A 20,898-nucleotide genomic window follows, 5' to 3' on the forward strand; every position below is an offset into this window, starting at 1 on the left:
CCATTTTGGTTTTTTAAAATGTATATATATGTTCCAAGAAATGAAATGAAGAACATACATCTGAACACTAGCAGGGGTTATCCTCCAGTGGTAGACAACGGCTGGTGTGCGTTTTTTATTGATTTAATTTTCCAAGTGTTCTGTAGTGAGCACGTTATTAGTTTTGAAGATAGGAATTAGATAAATCTCACAAATCTAACGATGTCGATTTCTTCCTTAAGATCCCAAAATAACTCTTTGCTGGCAGAATGAGGTCCAAGCACTTTTTTCATGGCAGACAAGGCCATCCATGACTGGGCCACCACATTTCTCTCCGGCTTCATCTCCCCATATTATAGAGCAGGGTTCTCAAACATTAGGGCGCATCAGAATCACTGGGCCCTCTCCCCAAAGTTTCTGATTCTCTAAGTCTGGGATGGAGTCCAGGAACTTGCAGCTCTAGCAACTGATAAAAATGCTGTTGGTCTAGGTACACATTTTTAAAAATTATTATGCTAAAACATACATTAAAAAAATGTACCATGTTAACTATTTTTAAGTGTACAATTCTGTGGCATTAAAGTGCATTCAGTGTTGTGCAACCATCACCATTATCCACTTTCAGAACTTTTTCATCATCCCAAACAGAAAGCCTGTACCCATTAAACAATAACTCCCCACTTTCCCCCTCTCCCCCAGGCCCTGGTAAACCTCTGTTATCCTTCCTGTGTCTATGAATTTGCCTACTCTAGGTCCTTCATACAAATGGAATCATACTATTCCACTGTTTTTATAGACCACATCTTATTTATCCATTCATCTGTAGATGTACATACGGGTACTTTCCACCTGGCTGTTGTGAATAATGCTGCAGTGAACGTTGGTGTACAAGTATACCTGTTTGAGATACGGCTTTCGATTCTTTGGAATATATACCTAGGAGGAGAATTGCTGGATCATATGGTAATTCTATGTTTAAATTTTTGAGGCCCTATCAAACCGATTTCAAACGGGAGATCAGAAGCTCAGAAAAGAGATCCTGGCCTAGAGATAAGGAATTGAAATTGGAAAAAGGAAAAAAAAAAAGATGGTGATTAAAGCGATGAGAGTAGATGGCATTTCTCAGGAGGGTTTCTGAGGCTGGCGACGACAGGGATAACTCTTGCAGCGGAGGCGGGATGGAAGCAGATGGAGGCAAGTTGAGTGTAGAGCAGGGAGGAAGGGGCAGCTTTCAGAGGGCTCTTGGAGACCAAAAGCTTTCAACTTAGCTGATTTCTTTTCTAAGGTGGTTCTTTTTTTTTTTTTTAATTGTAAGACAATTTTTTTAGAGTTTTAGGTTTATCACAAAATTGAGAGGGAGGTACAGAGATTTCTCATGGCCTCCCTTGTCCCGACATATGCATAGTCTCCCTCGTTATCAGCATCATTCACCAGAATGGTGTTGTTTTTTTTTTTAACCAAGGATGAATCCAAATTGACATACCATAATCACCCCAAGGACACAGTTTTTCTTAGGCTTCACTCTTGGTGTTATATATACATTCTGTGGGTTTGGATAAATGTAAATTGACATATGGACATCATCATATTATCATACAGAGTATTTTCACTGCCTGAAGGATCACAAAAATATGTGCAAGAACAAATGACACAGAACAAGTGTTTTTATTTTGTCAGCTACCCTCAATGACCAAACTTCACCAAAGACTATTTGCTCTCAGTTGGTCCCATTTTCTGCCTGTAACTTCCTACAGTTGCCTCCCTGAGATCGTACCCCTACTCCCTTTGGCCCTCTCCCCTCTCCATTTTTCTCCAGAGCTACAGACTACCTCCAAGAAGCATTTCTTCCCTACACACCTAAGACCAGGGGACCATCATTTCAGTCAATGTCACTCAACTCTAGTCCCTGGGCCTCACACTGAGCCCAGCTCTGGCTCAATCTATTTCGACACATAGCAGAATTCTGCAATTACAGTGTTTGGCCTCAGTTTGTGTTTCACTCCTGTTTGGCAAATCCCCTTACTAATTTTCAATCTGCTTACTACACTTTTCCCAGGCTCCACATGCCCCAGGCCCTTATGCCACTCCTATCGCCCTCCTTCAGCCACCTCTGAGTTAATAACCTTGCTTCCTACTCCACAGAGAAAACAAGGCACCAGTCACACACTGAGGCCAGAAAGCTGGGCATAGTCTTTGACCCTTTCCCTTTTCTGAATGTAATATCCAATCAGTTACCTTTTCAAATCATCTTAAAGTCTTTAGGGAAGAGAGGAACTAAAAATACATGATAATCAAGTATTTAAAAAACTTTTTTACAGCAAAACAAAAACATACATTATTTTTTAAAAAGCCACATAATACATTAATAAAGTATTGAGAATTTTATAAATAAAATCATTTTAAACAGTAAATACATGATAAAATTTCTCTGACACAAGATTACTTACATAGTTCAATGACCAATTTTGAAAATATAAAAACGACATCCTTCTTTTAAAAAATATTTAACTTAATTGTACAAAATTATCAAATAAAAAGTGCTAGATATGCTTCCATTTGTTCTGTTTTTAAAGCAATTGTAGCACATCAGACCTTAAAAAGATAAAATTAGGGCAAAAGGCTCATCCTATACTGCCTAAAAAACTTCAGAGACTGTCTAGGCAGTGGGAAAGGATGGGAAGCTGAGTTCAGTGCCAGCGAAGGCTGTCATCTGCCCAGAGCTATTACCTGTCCTTGTTCTCAGAACCAGGAGATTCCTCCTTCCTGGCCACACCTACAGAAGAGTCTTTCTATGCTTACTGGTTCCTACTTTTTAGGAGAAAAGGTTTCTGAGAGAATTTTGATATTTAAATCCTATGCTAATACTGAACCTCTTCTAAAGACTGAGGCATTTTACATTTGAATTTTATACAAAAAGTCATAATCTAATTCCAAATGAAAAGAGGACACTTCATTTGGTCGCTTGATTTCATATCATTTGTTGAGGTAGGATAAGTTTCTTCTTTCTCTGAAAACTGTCCCGACTATACACACGGTGGTTATACTGGAAAGGGTTCTAATGCCTTTTCTGCATTCTTCCAGTTGTGAAAATTCTCTGTGTACCACTCAACTGATAAAACAAAAAGACAAAAATAAAAAACTAAACATCAGTTAACCAATATTTACTGAGTCCCTGCTAAGTAAGAAAAGCCCTGCCCGTCAGCTAATGTGTAGGCAAGTATTATTGCCTAAAGACGAAAACAATTTGATTTTGAACTAACCAATGATGTTAATCGAAGCTATTTCATCACCTGAAAACGTAGATTTAAAAATCAACAATTTTTTTCTTTTTAACTTCAAAAGTCCTTCAATACTGAATTTGCTGGTACAAGTATTAAAACATTCGAATTTTAGGGAATTCAGGGGGAAAGGGAGATAAGTCACTTGCACTGAGTTTAAAGTCATAGGAAAAAAAGTGTAGTATTTTGTTCATGTAAACATCACAATACTGCATGATAGGCACAGTGAGATGATGTCAACTTCCTTTTGCTAATATGTAAAATTATTTTATGCTGTTATCCTATTAATAAAGTTTTTTAGTTGAAAAATAATAAATTATCTTTGAATTTGCTTTTATTTTTTTGGCTGTGCTGTGTGCAGCTTACAAAATCTTAGTTTCCTGACCGGGGCCCACAGCAGTGAAAGCACGGAGTCCTAACCACTGGACCACCAGGGAAGTCCCTGAATTTGCTTTTTCAAATTCAACACAAATATTTTGTATGTCAAGCTCTGAACTGAGACTTTTTCCTACACTTGGGTATCTTTTCTCTTGAGTACATTTCTAAACAGAATTTAACATATATGCACAGACTATATATACACTTATTTTAATAGCTATTTCTGCACATACTAAATTTGCTTCCTATTTGTTTCACTATAAAAAGACTCAAGACGCTCAAAGACGGCAACTGTCTCTATTTCACCAAATCTCAGATGCCTGATCTTAAGATGGACCATTACTTTACATATTAGTAAGAAAGAAAAAAAGGTGAAATAATAATTATAAGACACTAGCGATTGTAAAACACATACCTCTCAAGGATGTGAAAAAATGTGCATCTGAGAATCAATGAAATAGGCATCTGATAAATGCTAGCAAGACAAAGGACGCCTAATTGGAAGTTAGTCTATGAAATTCAGGATACTTAACCACTAACGTCAGAAATACATTAAATGTAAAAATTTGAAAAGTGAAAGTGATTCACCACAACACCGTCTGTAGCGTCCTAAAATAAATTAGTGCCTTAAAATTTTTCTGATTCTCCCCCTCCCTGCAAATGATCAATTCATAACATACTTGTTTTCTTTATTCCTTCTTTCCAAGGCACTTTAGGTCTCCATCCTAAGCCATGTATTTTTTCTGATTTCATTGGATATCTCACGTCATTGGTAGGTCTTGGAAAACAAAACAGATTTAAAATGATACTGTGGATATAAATTTACAAATGTATTTATTTATTTATTTTTGGCCCTGCTGCATGGCTTGAGGGATCTTCGTTCCCAGACTAGGGATTGAACTCAGGCCCTCGGCAGTGAAAGCGTGGAGTCCTAACCACTGGACCACCAGGAAATTCCCTATTTACAAATTTAAATATTGAGAGAAATAATGTGTGTCCATAATTCAAATTTTCTCTCAAAGAATTCTCTCTGCTGACACACTTATATATTTGTAAAATAAAGTATATGTTAAAAATCCTCTATAACCCAGAAGCCTAACCCTCTCTGTGGCTTACCCTTTTCTCATTTCAACCACAATCTAGGTATGAATGCAATGTCTCATACCTAAATGTTTGATGAATGAATGAATAAATACACATAAACTTGTTAGGACTCATTTTCCATGCCTTGGGTCTGGTAGTTTATATACATTATAAATTAAATTTTAAAATACTTCCATAGGCAAGATATTATTATCCCTATTTCACACTCAAGGAAATCTCAGACTTGGAAAGGGTCAATAACTTTCTTTAAGTCACACAGCTAATAATAATGCTACAGTTTATTGTTATGACATTTATTATCAGGAAAAAACATTCTAGCAGAAAACTCAAAAAAGGTAAACTTTTCTGGCTAAGTCCACACATTTTAAAATCTTATAAGTACCTAAGATTTCACAACCTTTCCCCAATATTTTAACTTGTTACTCACCTATCATTAACATAATCAACCCAGTTTTCCATTTCAGACTCTGAATTGGTCTCTTTGATCTGTCAAAATGGAGAAGACCTTCGAGTCAAATTATAAAGTGAGACCAGAAAATGGTATTCAACAACTGATTCAAAAGACAAGAAAAGCAACCTCCTCCAAGTGGGGAAGACAGCTAAGACCAATAGCATTTTATTAACACTTTCCATACTTTATAACCTGAATTCCATCTGAAGCTCAGAGAGAATACACATTATATAAACTATAGGAGAAAATGAATTTTTTTGGCTTTTGGTTATTACTCAGTGTGATACTGCGATTTAAAATAAGAAATATATATTTGGTGTTCATCCCTGCTCCTGGCACAGAGTTCCTAAAACCTTTGGAATTTCCTGGTGATGAGAGATAAAGGTGTCTTTTGCTGTTCATAAGTTCCTTTCAACCACACCAGAGTTCAAGTTAATACGTGATTTTTGGAAAGCACCTAAGGATGAAGACTGCTTGCCAAGGGAACCAACCATGTGATTGGAGAGATGGAACTCAGCCTCCCTGCCCCCACCTCCAGGGAGGGGAAGGGGACCGGAAATGGAACTAATCATCAGTGGCCATGATTCAATCAATCATGCCTACTTAATGAAGCCTCCATAAAAACCCAAGAGGAGAGCTTCCAGGCTGCTGAACACACGGAGGTGCTGGGAAGGTGGCACACCCGGAGAGGGCAGGAAGCTCCACACCCTTTCCCTCATATCTTGCCCTATGCATCTCCTCCATCCTTTGTAATAAACTGGTAATCTAGTGGGTAAACTGTTTTCCTAAGTTCTGTGAGGCCCTGTTGCAAATTACGTCAGACTTATACCTCGTTGATCAAAAGCACAGGTGACAGCCAGGTCTTGGGGTTGACATGTGAAGTGAGGGCAGTCTTGTGAGACTGAGCCCTTAACCTGTGGGATCTGACACCATCTCCAAATACATAATGTCAGAACTGAGTTAAATAGTAGGACACCGAGCTGGTGTCTGAGAATTGCTGGGCGTGGAAAACTCACACGTTTGGAGGACAGAGTGTTCTGTGAGTAGTGTAAAGGAAAACAAGTTTTTTTCCATTCGTTCAGTCGCTCTTTTTACTGAATCCTGAGATTTATAATCGATGCTCACTAGTACATAAAAATACTCCTAACTATTATCTATATATCAATGTTCCTTGATTCTAGGACACACAATTTAACATTCGATTTTCTGAAATTGAATATGTCTTACAATGGGTATGCACATTTAACGTTGTGGAATTGTTTTCCTGAAAAGCTGCGACTAAATGAGTGATGCAGTTTCAAATAATGACACATCTCTGTATACATATGGAATTATGAAGTTCTTTTTTTTACCGGTTCACTTTTCAAAGGTGTAAATTGTTGATTTTGACAAAATTAGTGATTACTGCCAGTAATTTAGTGACAATTTTGAAAATACTACCCTTTTATAATATATACATACCAGTTGTATTAGTTCTTTGGCAAGCTGGAGAACTGACATTTCAAAATTGGTTCCAATGTTATAAATTTCACCGGGTTTTCCCTTTTTGAGGACAGTGAGAAATGCTTCTACTACATCAGTAGCATAAAGGAAGTTTCTTGTTTGAAGCCCTGATCCATGAATGCAGCTAAAAAGGTGAAATGAAAGGGAATCATAAAGTGTAAAAAAAAAAAGTAAGCTCTCCCAAACCAGGGTAAGGCAATGATTGGGTACAATTCCAGAGAAGGCAATTCCCATGAGGATCCTAGACATCTCTTACTGAAAATACAAATTCTCATGACTTCCAGATTTTATCCATAATTCTTAACTGACCTCCAAACCCACTGTGGGTGCTCACTAGGAAAGCGGCAAACAATTAAGTGACCCCTACAGAAATATTTATTCATCAATTTTATACCTTAAGTTCACTTTGAAGACTATCTATAGTTCAGTTAAATCTTTTGAAAAAGTAAAATTATATAAAGACAGATGACAAATTTTAATGCTATAACTCAAAGTTTTAGGATGGATTATTTAAGAATTAAAATTATCTTAGTAATCAAATTATAAAGATGAATTATACTTTACAATTATTGTTTAAACTATTACACTGACTGTAGAAGGAATCCTTAAATTTGTTGGGACATTAAATCCTAAGGCCTCCAACTCTAACACTTTATGATTTTCAAGAAACACTGACACTAAATACTCTAGCATACCAGAAAAACATGGGTACAAAGGTAAATAACATACCATTTCCTGTTGTGTTGAAGTAAAGATATAAATTTTGGAATAACCTAAAAGAATATTTAAATTATCATTTCAGACTTCGGAAATTCATTCATTAATATAAACCTGAACTCATCATAAGATTAAAAGATTATGATTGTTAAGAAATACACTTGGGCTTCCCTAGTGGCACAGTGGTTAAGAATCCGCCTGTTAATGCAGGGGACACGGGTTCGAGCCCTGGTCTGGGAGGATCCCACATGCTGCGGAGCAACTAAGCCCGTGCACCACAAGTAGTAAGCCTGTGCTCTAGAGCCTGTGAGCCACAACTACTGAAGCCCACGCACCTAGAACCCATTGTCCACAACAAGAGAAGCCACCACTATGAGAGGCCCACGCACCGCAATAAAGAGTAGCCCCCGCTCGCCGCAACTAGAGAAAGCCCGTGCACAGTGACGAAGACCCAACGCAGCCAAAAAAAAAAAAAAAAAAAAAAAAAAAAAAAACCTTTTGGGAAAATTTTAATTTAATACACTTATGGGCAAATTCTAATTCTTTTCAGGAGTTCAAGAAACACTTATCATAATTTTGATAAGTAAAAGAACTGTAAGATCATTTCCTATTTCACAAATATGAGTTATTTGCTAGATAAAAATGAAGATAAAATGATATAAATAGTGAAAAAGTTCAGAAGAAATCTTCCTGAACAGTTTTCTCTCGCTGCAAGCTCACTTCTGTGTTGATTTCATACGAGCAGGGATCATATACTTTTTACTTTACATATAGTACTTACTCAATAAGTGCTTGTGAAATTAATAAAGAGTAATTCCAGTGCCACTGGATTCAAAGAAAATTTGTGTCAAACATGGTGAGATAAGAAATTATTAAATTTATAATAAGTGTTAAAAAATTAAGCCAAATATATATTAATATCAGCAGATCATGATCTGGCCCTTTCCTTTGGGCAGACAGATCAAGGCAACCAGTGGCTAAGAAGTGAGAAAACCCAGCTGTAAATTTAGGCAGTGAGATATATGTATAACTGATTCACTCTGCTGTACACCTGAAACTAACACAACATTGTAAATCAACTATACTCCGATACAAATTTTAATAAATAAATAAATAAGTAAATTTAGGCAGTGAGACTAGTAGTTACTTAACATTGGGCTTAATGATACAGAATCAACCACACACATTTTCCGCCTTTTAACTACATTTCTTTATTTGCTAAACTACTTTCTGGATGACATTCAGGCCTGCAACAATACAGAGGAGTTGGGGAACAGCTAATCGGCTGCCTTTAAGACATGTACAAGCTTCCTGCATCACTCTCTAACTAGTGTCTACGTTTCTGTACAGCCTGACATATGGTCTGACTGCATACTAGGAAGGAGTCTTCACTGGTGTGACAGTAGTGATGGGAGTACTCTATAGTGTTTTAGAATCCTGCAAAGTACAAGGCATTTTCACATACATCATCTCACTGGACTCTTCAAAATCCTTCCTAAGTATTATCATTACCCGTCGATTTAAAGACAATGCTCAAAGGACCTAAGGTCATGCCAGCTGGTGAGTATCAAGTTGAGACTTAAACTCAAGTTTTCAAACTCTAAACATGATGAGATTTGTATGTGGCCTATAAAGTATTTATAATTACGGCTAATTGCAACATAAATTCTTTGGACAAATAACTGAAGAGGGATTATTTTAAATAATGAGAAGTTACAATCACTAAAACACATCAGGAATTCAAAAGTAAAACGTACCTTTTCTGGATATTGATGTGGTCCATAAACATTACTGCTTCGTGTGATGACAACTGGAAACTTAAAGAGAGTTCGACATTAAGGTAATGGACGGGTCCAATAATAATGATTATCTAAAAATAAGCAGTTTTAACATATGGGCACTTTTGACTGAATAACTCCACACACCTTAAGGACAGAAGCAAAGGGATTTTTTTTCTAATGTAAGGTTCCTGAAAAGACAGGAGAGGACGGGATTCAGATAAAGGCAGAGGTTCCAAAAGGAAGAAGAGGAATAGTGTCTTCACTGAGACAAGGGAAGGATGAATACAGATGGAGGCGGGTTTGTAGGTCTGATAGCAGGAAATTAAGGACATTTCTACCTGATTCTTTCAGAGACCACCTGAGATGTTAAACTTCAAGTTGGTTTTCTCTGTTGGGCCAACCCTTACAAATAAAAAGAGCGCCCGTGGAGAGAAAAGACCAGTGCTACTGGAACACAAAAGGCTAGAGAAGCTGAAGCAATCCCTTGGTTCGCCTTTCTGACCCAGTCCCTAATAACTCTGGAAGATCAGTGGGAAGCCAAGTGCAGGGGTTCCAGCTGATGATTCATAGTGGGCAAGGCTCCTGCACGGACACTGACACAGCCACTGGGGTAAATCTATGTCCCTTTCATGAGGGGCCGAGAGGAGCAGTGGCTGGTAAGGGAATCTGCCCTCCCACTGTCTTCCTTCACTCAGAGGACTCCTGGGAATCAGGACATTCCAACAGGGCTTTTCACTCTAGCTGTAACACTCTACCTATTAGTGAAGCAGAAAAAAATATATACATAAACTATTCCTTTAAATGATGAACTGGATAAGAAGAAGCAGGTCCCTGCTTTGTCCACACAATATTGGAAATCAGTTTTTAAAATTCCTTAATATATAACTTTTCTTCATCTATGTCTGCCATCCTAAAAATGAAATGTTGCTAATGGTAACTTGGAGTTTTAACACCTAAGTCCAAAGAAAAGTGATTCTGGAGTTTCTGAGGTCAGTTCTTACCCTGTATCGTTCCCAGTAAGACTGTACAAAACACTCAGCAGCTGCTTTAGATGATGCATAAGGATTTGTAGGTTGTTTGGGAGAAGATTCATCAAATTCCTAATTTTAAAAAGACATATTAAAAAATAAGTATAAGGTATACTTTCTAAGTAGAAAAATCGGAGAACATATTACAAACTTGAAATGTAAATCAGTACATTTAAAAAACATTTATTGAGGACGTCCCTGGTGGTGCAGTGGTTAAGAATCCTGCCAATGCAGGGGATACGGGTTTGATCCCTGGTCCAGGAAGATCCCACATGTCGTGGAGCAACTAAGCCAGTGCGCCATGACTACTGAGCCTGCGCTCTAGATCCCGCGAGCCACAACTACTGAGCCCACGCGCTGCAACTACTGAGGCCTGCGCACCTAGAGCCCACGCCCCGCAACAAGAGAAGCCATCGCACTGAGAAGCCCACGTACCGCAAGGAAGAGTAGCCCCCACTTGCCGCAACTAGAGAAAGCCCGCAGAGCAACAAAGACCCAACGCAGCCAAAAAAAAAAAAAAAAAAAAAATTTATTGAAACCCAACTATGTGCCTGGCATTTTTCTAAGCACTTTACATGCAGTAACTTCTTTAAAGTTCATAACAACCCTGTAAGGCAGGCAGACAGAACAGCAAGTGCAAAGGCCCTGAGACAGACTGTGTCCAATGGAACTACAAGGAGGCTAGTGTGAGGGAAGAGAAATGTGAGATGAGGTCTGAAAGCCAGAGGCCAGAGCATGTGGAACCTTGAAGGCCACTGTCAAAACACTGATGGGTTTTGATGACAGTAATATCATGATCTGACTTATATTTTAAAAAGCATTCTGGCTACTGTGTCAGATCTGATGTAGGCTGACAGGAGTACAAGCTTACCTGATAAAAACTGCAAAGAGAGTTTGCAAATGGTTGTTCCTCAGAAGTGGGACTGGGCACTGAGGAGAAGTGGTCAGGGTCTGCTTTTACTCATTATAAGTCTTTTCAAACTACTTGGTTTTTTTTCCACTATGTACGTGTTTTGGTAAATAAATGCATTTAAAAAATAAAACAAAACAAAATGAGGTCATTGTAAACACTGACTATGAAAAATACAGACTGGAGAATGGAGCCTCTCTTTGCATAAAAAGTATAATGTTTACAAATGATTGACAAAGGAGAACAGATTCCAGTTTCTACAACAATTTCACACTCACTCCTTGACAGTACAATATGCTTTGCTGAGTGGAAGAGAAGGGAGACAGGCCTTATGCTGCAGTGTAACTTACACATGCTTTGGCCCATGGGAATGACATTCATGATGTAAGACTGGGTGATCAGGGAAAAGCTGCTGCTCGCTAGCAAAATATGTCGGTCAAATTACATATATAAATCTGTACCAGACTAGGCTGTCGTTCCCCATTTGGGGTGGTACTATTTGATTTGAACAGAAGACACAACGGAATAATATTCTGGGGAATCCCGTAAGTGTGTATAATCAGAAGATGAAAAAAGGCCAGAGTGGGTTTTCATAAGACAGGTTTGTATGGTGGTATGGGGTAAGTAGGTGAAACAGTCATTTTCTTTTTATAATATCTGCTTTATTTATTTTATTTATTTTTGGCTGCGTTGGGTCTTCGTTACTGTGTGCGGGTTTTCTCTAGGTGGCGAGCGGGGTCTACTCTTCATTGCGGTGCGCAGGCATCTCATTGCGGTGGCTTCTCTTGTTGCGGAGCAAGGGCTCTAGGTGTGCAGGCTTCAGTAGTTGTGGCACAGGGCTTCCCTAGTGGCTCAGTGGTTAAGAATCCTGCCAGTGCAGGGGACATGGGTTCGAGCCCTGGTCTGGGAAGATCCCATATGCTGCGGAGCAACTAAGTCCATGCTCTGCAGTTACTGAGCCTGTGCTCTAGAGCCCGTAAGCCACAACTACTGAGCCCACGTGCTGCAACTACTGACACCCACGCGCCTAGAGCCCGTGCTCTGCAACAAGAGAAGCCACTGCAATGAGAAGCCTGCGCACCGCAATGAAGAGTAGCCCCCGCTCGCCACAACTAGAGAAAGTCCGTGTGCAGCAACAAAGACCCAATGCAGCCATAAATAAATAAATATTAAAAATTATTAAAAAAAAAAAAAGTAGTTGTGGCACATGGGCTCAGTAGTTGTGGCACACGGGCTTAGCTGCTCTGCGGCATGTGGGATCTTGCCGGACCAGGGCTCGAACCCATGTCCCCTACATTGGCAGGCGGACTCCTAACCACTGCGCCACCAGGGAAGTCCGAAACAGTCATTTTCTAAGCTCACCTTATCAAGACTGCCTCCATAGACCTCATCTGTGCTGACATAAATAAATTTCTCCACTCTGGCTTCATGAGCAGCACTTAGCAAAACGTGAGTGCCGTAAACATTAACATACGTAAACTCAAAGGCACGGACAAATGAAAGATCTAAAAAAAGAGAAGAAAAAGCTAGAAGAATTCCACTCAAGAGACAAAGCAAATATTAAACAGTAGACTCAGGCTTAAGGAAAGCTCTATTCACTTTTCTTCATTCACCACAACTGCAATGGTGTTAAAAATAACATAAGGTGCATTGCTACTTATGATTTCTTTAAACCCAAATTACATAGTACATGTGAATTCTTAGAACCCAGAAAACTATCAGTGCTATATTGCAGGAAACACTTTTTTTTAATTCAAAAAAGAAATGATACATCTAAAATTTAAAATGCTTTTAAATTTTAAAAAATTTTGGAACTAAAAGGTAGGAGGGTTTGCTTTGCTGGTATCAAGAATTATTATAAAGTTACAGTAATTACAGTGTGGTCATGGCATAAGGATAGACAAAGACCAATGGAACAGAACAGGAGCCCAGAAACAGAACCATGCATATATGGGTACTTGATCTCCAACAAAGGTGGCAATGGGGAAAGGTTGATTCTTTCAATAAATGGTGCTGGGTCAAACAAATATTCATATGGGGAAAATATCTGAATGTAGAAGGCAAAACAATAACTTTTATGAAGAGAATATAAGATAATATCTGCATGACCCTGGAGGTAGGAAAAGAGTTCTTACACAGAACGCAAAGAGCACTGACGATAAAGGAAAAGGCTGATAAACTGGACTACACTGAAATGAAGAATTTCAAATCATCAAAAGATACCATTAAGAAAGTGAAAAGGCAGGGAAATTCCTGGAGACTTAGCATTCTCACTGCCAAAGGCCTGGGTTCAATCCCTGGTTGGGGAACTCAGATCACACAATGCAGCTGAGGTGAGGTGAGGTGAGGTGACGTGAGTTGAGGTGCGGTGAGGTGAGATGAGATAAAATAAAATAGAAAGGAAGTGAAAAGGCAAATCACAGATTGGAAAAAAGGTAGTGGAAAAGGTTTGAATTCAGAATATATAAAGGACTTATAAAAATCTGTAAGGAAAAAACTGACAACCCACTTGAAAATGGTAAACAGACTTACACAGAAACCTTCTAAAGAGATATACAAATAGGAAAGGGAGGAGGATAATCCAGTAAACAAATGCAAAGGTTTTTAACATCATTCATAATCAGGGAAAAATATAATAAAACCACCAAAGATTGACAACAGGAAGTACTGGTAAGCATCTCATAAATTGTTGGAAGGAAAACCACTTTATCGTTAACCAAGTAAAAGGATTTTTCTACCAGATATGAAAACACTACATTAGTCAATATACTGTGTGATCAGCACAGGCACAGACAGATAAGACAAATGGGGAGTTGAGAAACAGATACTCATATAGATGCTTGATACATGACAGAGCAGTGAAACTGGTGAACTTTCCCATAAGTGGTAGAGGTCCAATTGGCATTCAAATAGAAAAAAATGAAACTGGATTCTTATCTAATACTGCATATAAAAATGAGTTTCAGATGGATTACAAATCTAAATGTGAAAGGCAAAACTATAAAGCTTTTCAAAGATAACACAGAAGAATACCTTCATGACCTTGGGGTAAAAGAGAATTTCTTAAGACCCAAAAAGCATTCACCATACCATAAAAGATATATAAATTCACTGAGAATTTATATAAGAACATCTGTTCATCAAAACACATTAGCAAAATGATGAAAAAATAAGCCACAGAGTGGGAGAAGATATATATATAATACACATAACAAAGGACTAGTATCCAGTGTGTGTGTGTGTGTATATATATACACACACACACATATATATATATATATACACACACATATATATATATTCCAACAAATCAATGAGAACTGATTTAAAAATTTTTAAATGGGCAAAAGATTTCAACAGCATTTCACAAAAGAAGAAACTGAAATTATTAATAAACATATAAAAAGTACACAGCTTCATCAGTAATCAGGGAAATACAAATTAAAAGCACAATCAGATGCCACTCTACACACTATTCAGATTGACAAAAATGGAAAAGACTGACACAACTAAGCTTTGGTGAGATCTAGAGTAACAGAAGGCCTCATATACTCCTGCAGGAGAAGAAACTGGTATAACTGCTTTGGAATACAGTTGGAAATTATCTCCATGTTGAAGTGTGCAGATCTTACAATTCCAGTTATATACTGAGAGAAATGTGTATTTATGTGTACCAAGATGCATGTGTAAGAATGCTCATGGTAGTATGGTTCAAAACTGCTCCAATGTGCAAACAGTCCAAATGTCCACCAAGAGTAAAACAGACACAGGAATTGTGGTGTATACTTAGAATGGAATATTGTATGTCACGGACAAGGAACGAATTATACCTACACCCAACTGCATGGATGAATCTCCAAGGATGAAAAAGCAAGACCAAAAACCCTTCATGTTATTTTATATATGCATTTCTATAAAATCTAAAAACAGGCAAAAGTAACCTATACTGTTTAGAGATAAATACAGAGACGGTAAAACTGCAGAGAACACCAAGGGAAATTATAACTTAAAAATCAGGTAATAAGGCAGTAGTAATACTACTACTAAAGAGGGTTCAGCAACATTCTTTTGTTTAGGTGACGGCTACATGAGTATTCACATTATCATTATTCATTTAACCTTACTTCTAAATTCTTCTGAATATATATTACATTTCACAATATAAAATGTTAGACAAATTATTAGAAGATATCTTAGGACAAAACAGTACAGATAACAATAGAATGTTCAACTGTGTATCTACCCCCCACCTTAAGAAAAACAACATAAAAATATAGCTGAAGGCCCATTTCCCCAGAAGTAATCACTAATTCTGGATTTGGCTAAACTCAGTTTTAAGATAACATTCAAGGTTACATTTTACCCTACACTAACACAAGGGATCTGAATAGCACCAAGTATCTAGATGACAGAGTGACTATGGGCTTTTCTGGTAAAACATGGTATATGTTCTTTCACATACATTAAGTACCTACTTGTTTAACCCCGTTATTGGACCTTGATTTTGGCTAGTTAGCCACTGGAAAAAAACATCTGCCCATCATTAAACAATGCTTACCTACATGTGTTTGTGCAGCAAAATGTAGTACTATGTCTATTTTCTCTGTTTCAAAAAGTAGTTTCACGAAGTGAGAATCACATATGTCACCCTATATAAAAAAACAAACATGAAAAAACTAAGTTTCATTGAGCACTCCCAACCATAATATCCATTTTACTTCATGAACAAAAACATGATAAGAAAGAAAATTAATCCCCTCCCCCAGGTATAAAAGAGAATATCTTGAAAATTCAACTGAGGGGTCAAATACAGTAATGAGGTATTTCTTCAGCATCCTAGGATACCAGATATTCAATTCAAAATATGTTTTTGCAAATAAGTGTCTAAAACAGTATTTTTTTGAGCACCAACTACTTCTGTGGACTGTGCCAGCTTTTTTTCTTAACATTCTTGCCAACCTAAGGTAACTATGTTAACAGGAAAAAATTTAAACATACTTTTAAAAGTTTGAGATAACCACTATTGAAATATATTCAAAGTAAGTATAACGACTGGAATGATGGATTTCACCACAACTAAGTAAACTTATGAGTATTTTTAATGTTATATGTACGTTAGTTCTAAAAATACGTATTCTCAGCAATTCTTCAGTGACTAAAGGAGACACTTTGAGATAGAAGAAAAAGATTATGAAATGTTTGCTTAGTATATTCTTTAAGATTTGTGGTTAAAAAGAGAGTTTATAGAATCACTTTAAAAAACATAAATCAGGTCTTCCCTGGTGGCGCAGTGGTTGAGAGTCCGCCTGCCGATGCAGGGGACACGGGTTTGTGCCCTGGTCCGGGAAGATCCCACATGTCGCGGAGCAGCTGGGCCCGTGAGCCATGGCCGCTGAGCCTGTGCTCTGCAACGGGGGAGGCCACAACAGTGAGAGGCCCGCGTACCGCGACCTGGCTGCTTGGTTTATACTTTGGACTACCATGGGCTTGTATGGTGGGGTTTTTGACTACTGACTGGCCCGAGTAATACCCTACTTTATACCAATCTCTTTAAATACCAGCAAGGCCTTATGAAGAAGGCTAGTGAGGACCTAAAAATCACACACCATGGAATTTCAGTCAGCTACTCATAGATCTGCCAAGGCACTAAAAATAACATGTAGCTTTATATGCAGTATCAATCTACAAGTAGTATTCTCTATAGCACATGGTACTTCTGGAAATTAAAAAGGTCTTTAATAAGCATGCTTCCAAGCCCATATTACACAAGTTTACAAAGTAGAAAGATATAATGTCTAAATGACTAAAGAGGCACAGTATAAAATAATTATATAACTATAAGAATACTTCCATACCTGTATAAATTTGTAATTTTGTTTATTAGAAATGGTTTCAAGATTCTTCAGGCTTGCACAGTAATCCAGCTTAAAATAAGTAAGGATGGGGGAAAAACAACACAAAAAGTGATAACAGCTTTTCCTATAAAATATCAATTTATTTAAAATACTATAGATTTCTGATCATAACACAAAAACGTGTCTTCTTAAAGTGTTTGCTCTCAGTGTTTTTAGAAGTTTCTGATATCTTAAAAGTAAAAACCAAACAAAAATATGTAATTTTGTTACCTTTTCAAAATACAAAAAAATTAATTTTTGTAAGCCTCTCCTTTAAAAAATTTTCCTGCCCAGATTTGCCCTCAGCCACTGGAGGCTGTAAGAGTTCACCATTCCTTCCTGAAAAGGAATTAGTGATTGAATACAATTACACCTGTGTTACACATATCGTGACTCATTATGCTTTTTCCTGAGTTAACTGTTGGTAAATCAGTGTATACAGATGGAGGAAAAAACTACTGTCCATGATATTATGGCAGGCAAAAATTATTAAGACTTACAGATTACTTTTTGTCTCTCTCTATTTTTTACTATTATGTTTTATAAAATTAAGGTAACTAATTGTATCTTGCGTTTAAAGTCAACAACACAGTGATTACCAATCATGGCCTTCAGAATCTCCAGGGAACTTCCAATTATTACAGAAAAATTCTCAAAACTAAATTAATTTATGTGCACTTTAGTTTTTAAAATAAATATATAATTTTCAGGAGGTGGCAGTTATAAAATCATATAATAAAATAATCAGAATATCTCAATGCCAAAAAATGTTAATAATCACAAGATTACACTAAATACTGAATTCAGAGTGAAGATTTTCTTTTAGTAAAAATACGGCACTTAAAACCTTTACGTTATGGGCTATCATAACAAATTTAAAAGTTTCAAGACTTTAAAGATTTATATTTAAAAATATAAATAAGTTCCAGCACACAGGGCTCTTTTTTTTTTTAAACACAGAGCTCATTTTTATAAAGCTTACCTTGTCTAGATTTATGATCATATAGTTTGGATAATCTTCTACTAAGGAGACAATCACATGTGATGCACTATAGAGAAAAGCGTATCTTGTTAGCAGAAAATTTAACCTTTTCCTTAAATTCTCAAACGTTATCCTAAGTTGTTGAATATTAGGAATCTATTCAAAGATACCTTCAAATTGTTGCAAGATAACAGAAATGATATAACTATGCTGAATATATACACATCCACACTTTTCATTAATCTTCTCAACAGTACTGATATACAGTCTTCCACTCCCTTTACACTATGGTGAAGAGAGAATTTACTGGTCCTGGGTATAAGAAAATAATTAACCAAATGATGCTGTCCATGCATACTTTGAGCGTGGTAGTAAAGCAGTATCATAAATACAGTGGGTGGTGTTCACTGCAGATGGACTTAAACGACAATGTGCCTTTTCAGAGACTGCAGGTATAACTATGTAAAAGTTAAGCTGTTATGAGCATAGGAGTTGTCCATGTTCACAGTAGCCTATTGCAATTGCTATTTCTTGGTATAAGAATTTGGTGGTGTAAGGTGGTAAACCTAGGTTTCCAAGGCTAAGAACTGCTGAAACCATCCTGAAGTTAGTGGCACAGTGGGTTTTAGAGGACCCTGAAATGGAGCCAGAGGCATCGCTCAGTGAGATGATCCACCAGATTTTTATCATATACACCAAAATGTTGGGCTCCTAGGAACAAATTATAAATTCAGAGTTTGTACTTGACAGCCCTTTCACAGAACTTTCTAGGACGTACCTTTCCTGGACCAGCACTGTTCCACCCTTTTATGGCCATGCTCCCCTTTTCATTAAATGAAACTTGCCTGGTACCCTCCTCCAAACCACTGTCAGATTGGAAGAGGTGATCTAATATACTAATGGTGGGGGGGGAAGCATTCTTCCAGGTGTTGAGGGAACCACAGTCTCTGCCCTCACTCGGTTTACATCCTAGGGTTGGGATGCAGGCAATAAGCAAGTAAACACAAATATGCAATATAGTTTCAGGTAGTGATAAGTGTGTTAGTTGGGAGAGGGGCTATTTTAGATAGGGTGCTCAGCTAAGGCCGGGGGGAGGTGACCTCTGCGTAAACATCTGAACTGAGTGATGCAAACAGCCTAAGCAAAGAGGAAGCAATTTCAAAGGCCTCAAAATAGGGGAAACTAGCCTCCTGGGTGCCAGGAACTGCAAGAGGCCCAGAAAAGCAAGAGGTGGAAGGACAGGAGATCCGGTTTGAGCTTTGACACCTGAGAGTCTTCCAGATATGGTAAAGAGTTTACATTTTATTCTAAGTCCGACAGGAATCTTTGGAGTGAAATTACGCACTTATTTACTTAATAAACACTGATTTGTGCGTGAGAACAGGCTTTAAGGGAACAAGAGTAGAAGCAGTGTGACCAATCAGGAGGCTACAGAAGCAGTCTAGGCAAAAGCAGACATTAACAGGGGCTAGGGTAGAACAGGGGAGGAGGATGAGAAGTGGTCTCTTTGGAAGGAGTGAGAGAAGACTTGCTGATTAAATATGGGTGTGAGAGGGAAAGAGGCTTCAAACGACTAGTACAGGTCAAAACACCGACAGAGGATTTTTTTAAGTCTGCTAAATAAATGAAACCCTTATCATAATCCCAAAACCGGTTCATGGAGCCTATACGTCCAAGGCCTGTGTATCGTGGGCCCTTGGCTCGGGTTGGGGCAGTTGGTGAGAAGCTTACTGCAAAGGGGGCGCACTCAAAAGAGTGACAGGTACCTCTCGGGCCAGGCAGAAAGGTGGACAGTACCACGGCACTTTTGCTTAGTTTGGAAGGCGTTTAAAAGAAGTCGTTTCAAAGGAGCCACGCACGTCTTCACAGGCCGGGAAGTGGAGAGAAAGTGGGATGATCCTAGTCGTGCGTTAAGACCCTCCCCCTGTCAATCAGATCCCCGAAGCTGATCCCAAATTGCCAAGGGCAAACAGAGGCGCAGGGAAAGGTTGGGGTTTCTGGGGAGCCACTACTCTGCCAGCGGCGCCGTTACCTACATGAAACCAGCACCCCCGGTCACCAGGACCCGCTTCGCAAAGCCGTTGGGAGGACGCAAGGGCTCGGGCCGTCCCGCAGCCGACATCTCCCAGCTCAGCAGGGACTGGAATCGTAAAACACCACGTTTGTAGATCGTAGGGAAGGTCCACTACGACTTTTTGCGACGCGTCTCCCTCCCCCGACACGTTAACGGGGCAGGCAGCGGTCGCTTCCGGAGCTCGGGCTGACTTGTCCCCGCCCACTGACGGCTGGGCGGGGCCTCCGGGTGTGCGGTCCGCGCAGCGCCACTGCGCAGGCGCAGCTCTTCTCTGCCAACACCTCGGAGGACTGGAGTGACTGGGGTAGCTGGGAAAGTAGGGTCTTAAAGGTTCCGGGGCAGATGACACCACTGTGGATTAGGCTTTACTTAGCTACACATGTGGTCGGCGTTAGGAATGATTACCTTCTTTTCATTCTTGAACTACAGCGGTCTCCACAGATTACTCACCGGTTGAGCTGAGAACTCCAGTTCTCTTAGTTCTCTTGCAAACTGTGGAGATGGGAGGTTGGAATTGCAAAATGGCCTTTTACTTTCTCGTCGGCACCATTTACAGACAGTGCAGGCCGCTTGCAGTCGTGGTAAAGATGTTCCCTAGATCCCATCCTTAGATCCTTTCCTACTGTTCTCTCCCTACTGCCCACCCTGCCTCAGCCTCCCTGCCCTCCTTTGGTCTTCCTTGCATTTCCCAGGCATGCTTCTTCTCTTGGGCTTGGGTGCACTTTCCTCAGATGTCTGCCTAGTTTTTACCCTCAGGTATCAGCTTGAATGCCACCCTAGTGGAGAGTCCCTCCTTGATCACTGCAGTTAAAATAGCAA

General features: G+C 38.7%; 1 protein-coding gene across 3 annotated transcripts; it reads right to left on the reverse strand.

The window, feature by feature from the left end:
* Window positions 1-1,625: 1,625 nt before the first annotated feature.
* Window positions 1,626-20,254, reverse strand: TGDS (TDP-glucose 4,6-dehydratase). Of its 3 annotated transcripts, XM_024755264.1 has the most exons (12): window positions 20,042-20,251; window positions 18,006-18,072; window positions 16,985-17,053; window positions 15,688-15,778; window positions 12,492-12,634; window positions 10,193-10,291; window positions 9,168-9,227; window positions 7,423-7,466; window positions 6,652-6,817; window positions 5,167-5,225; window positions 4,316-4,413; window positions 1,626-3,088 (listed from the first exon to the last, which is right to left on the reverse strand). In XM_024755264.1, the coding sequence occupies exons 1-12, from the start codon at window positions 20,125-20,127 to the stop codon at window positions 3,018-3,020; spliced, it is 1,053 nt and encodes a 350-aa protein (XP_024611032.1). In that variant the 5' UTR covers window positions 20,128-20,251; the 3' UTR covers window positions 1,626-3,017. The 3 variants fall into 3 exon arrangements, with proteins under 3 accessions (XP_024611032.1, XP_024611034.1, XP_024611033.1); XM_024755266.1 differs by lacking the exon at window positions 4,316-4,413 and having other exon boundaries at window positions 20,042-20,254; XM_024755265.1 differs by lacking the exon at window positions 16,985-17,053.
* Between the last annotated feature and the right edge of the window lie 644 nt (window positions 20,255-20,898).

The sequence above is a fragment of the Neophocaena asiaeorientalis genome, unplaced genomic scaffold (genome assembly GCF_003031525.2).
Source record: "Neophocaena asiaeorientalis asiaeorientalis breed wild unplaced genomic scaffold, Neophocaena_asiaeorientalis_V1.1 scaffold141, whole genome shotgun sequence".
In the NCBI taxonomy this organism is placed as follows: Eukaryota; Metazoa; Chordata; class Mammalia; order Artiodactyla; family Phocoenidae; genus Neophocaena; species Neophocaena asiaeorientalis.

Coding starts and splice junctions, on each gene's coding strand:
- TGDS (XM_024755264.1), bottom strand. CDS start 20,127: ATGTCGGCTGCGGGACGGCCCGAGCCCTTGCGTCCTCCCAACGGCTTT. Junction 18,073..20,041: donor ACCGGGGGTGCTGGTTTCAT/GTAGGTAACGGC, acceptor TTTTCTCTATAG/TGCATCACATGTGATTGTCT. Junction 17,054..18,005: donor TGATCATAAATCTAGACAAG/GTAAGCTTTATA, acceptor ACTTATTTTAAG/CTGGATTACTGTGCAAGCCT.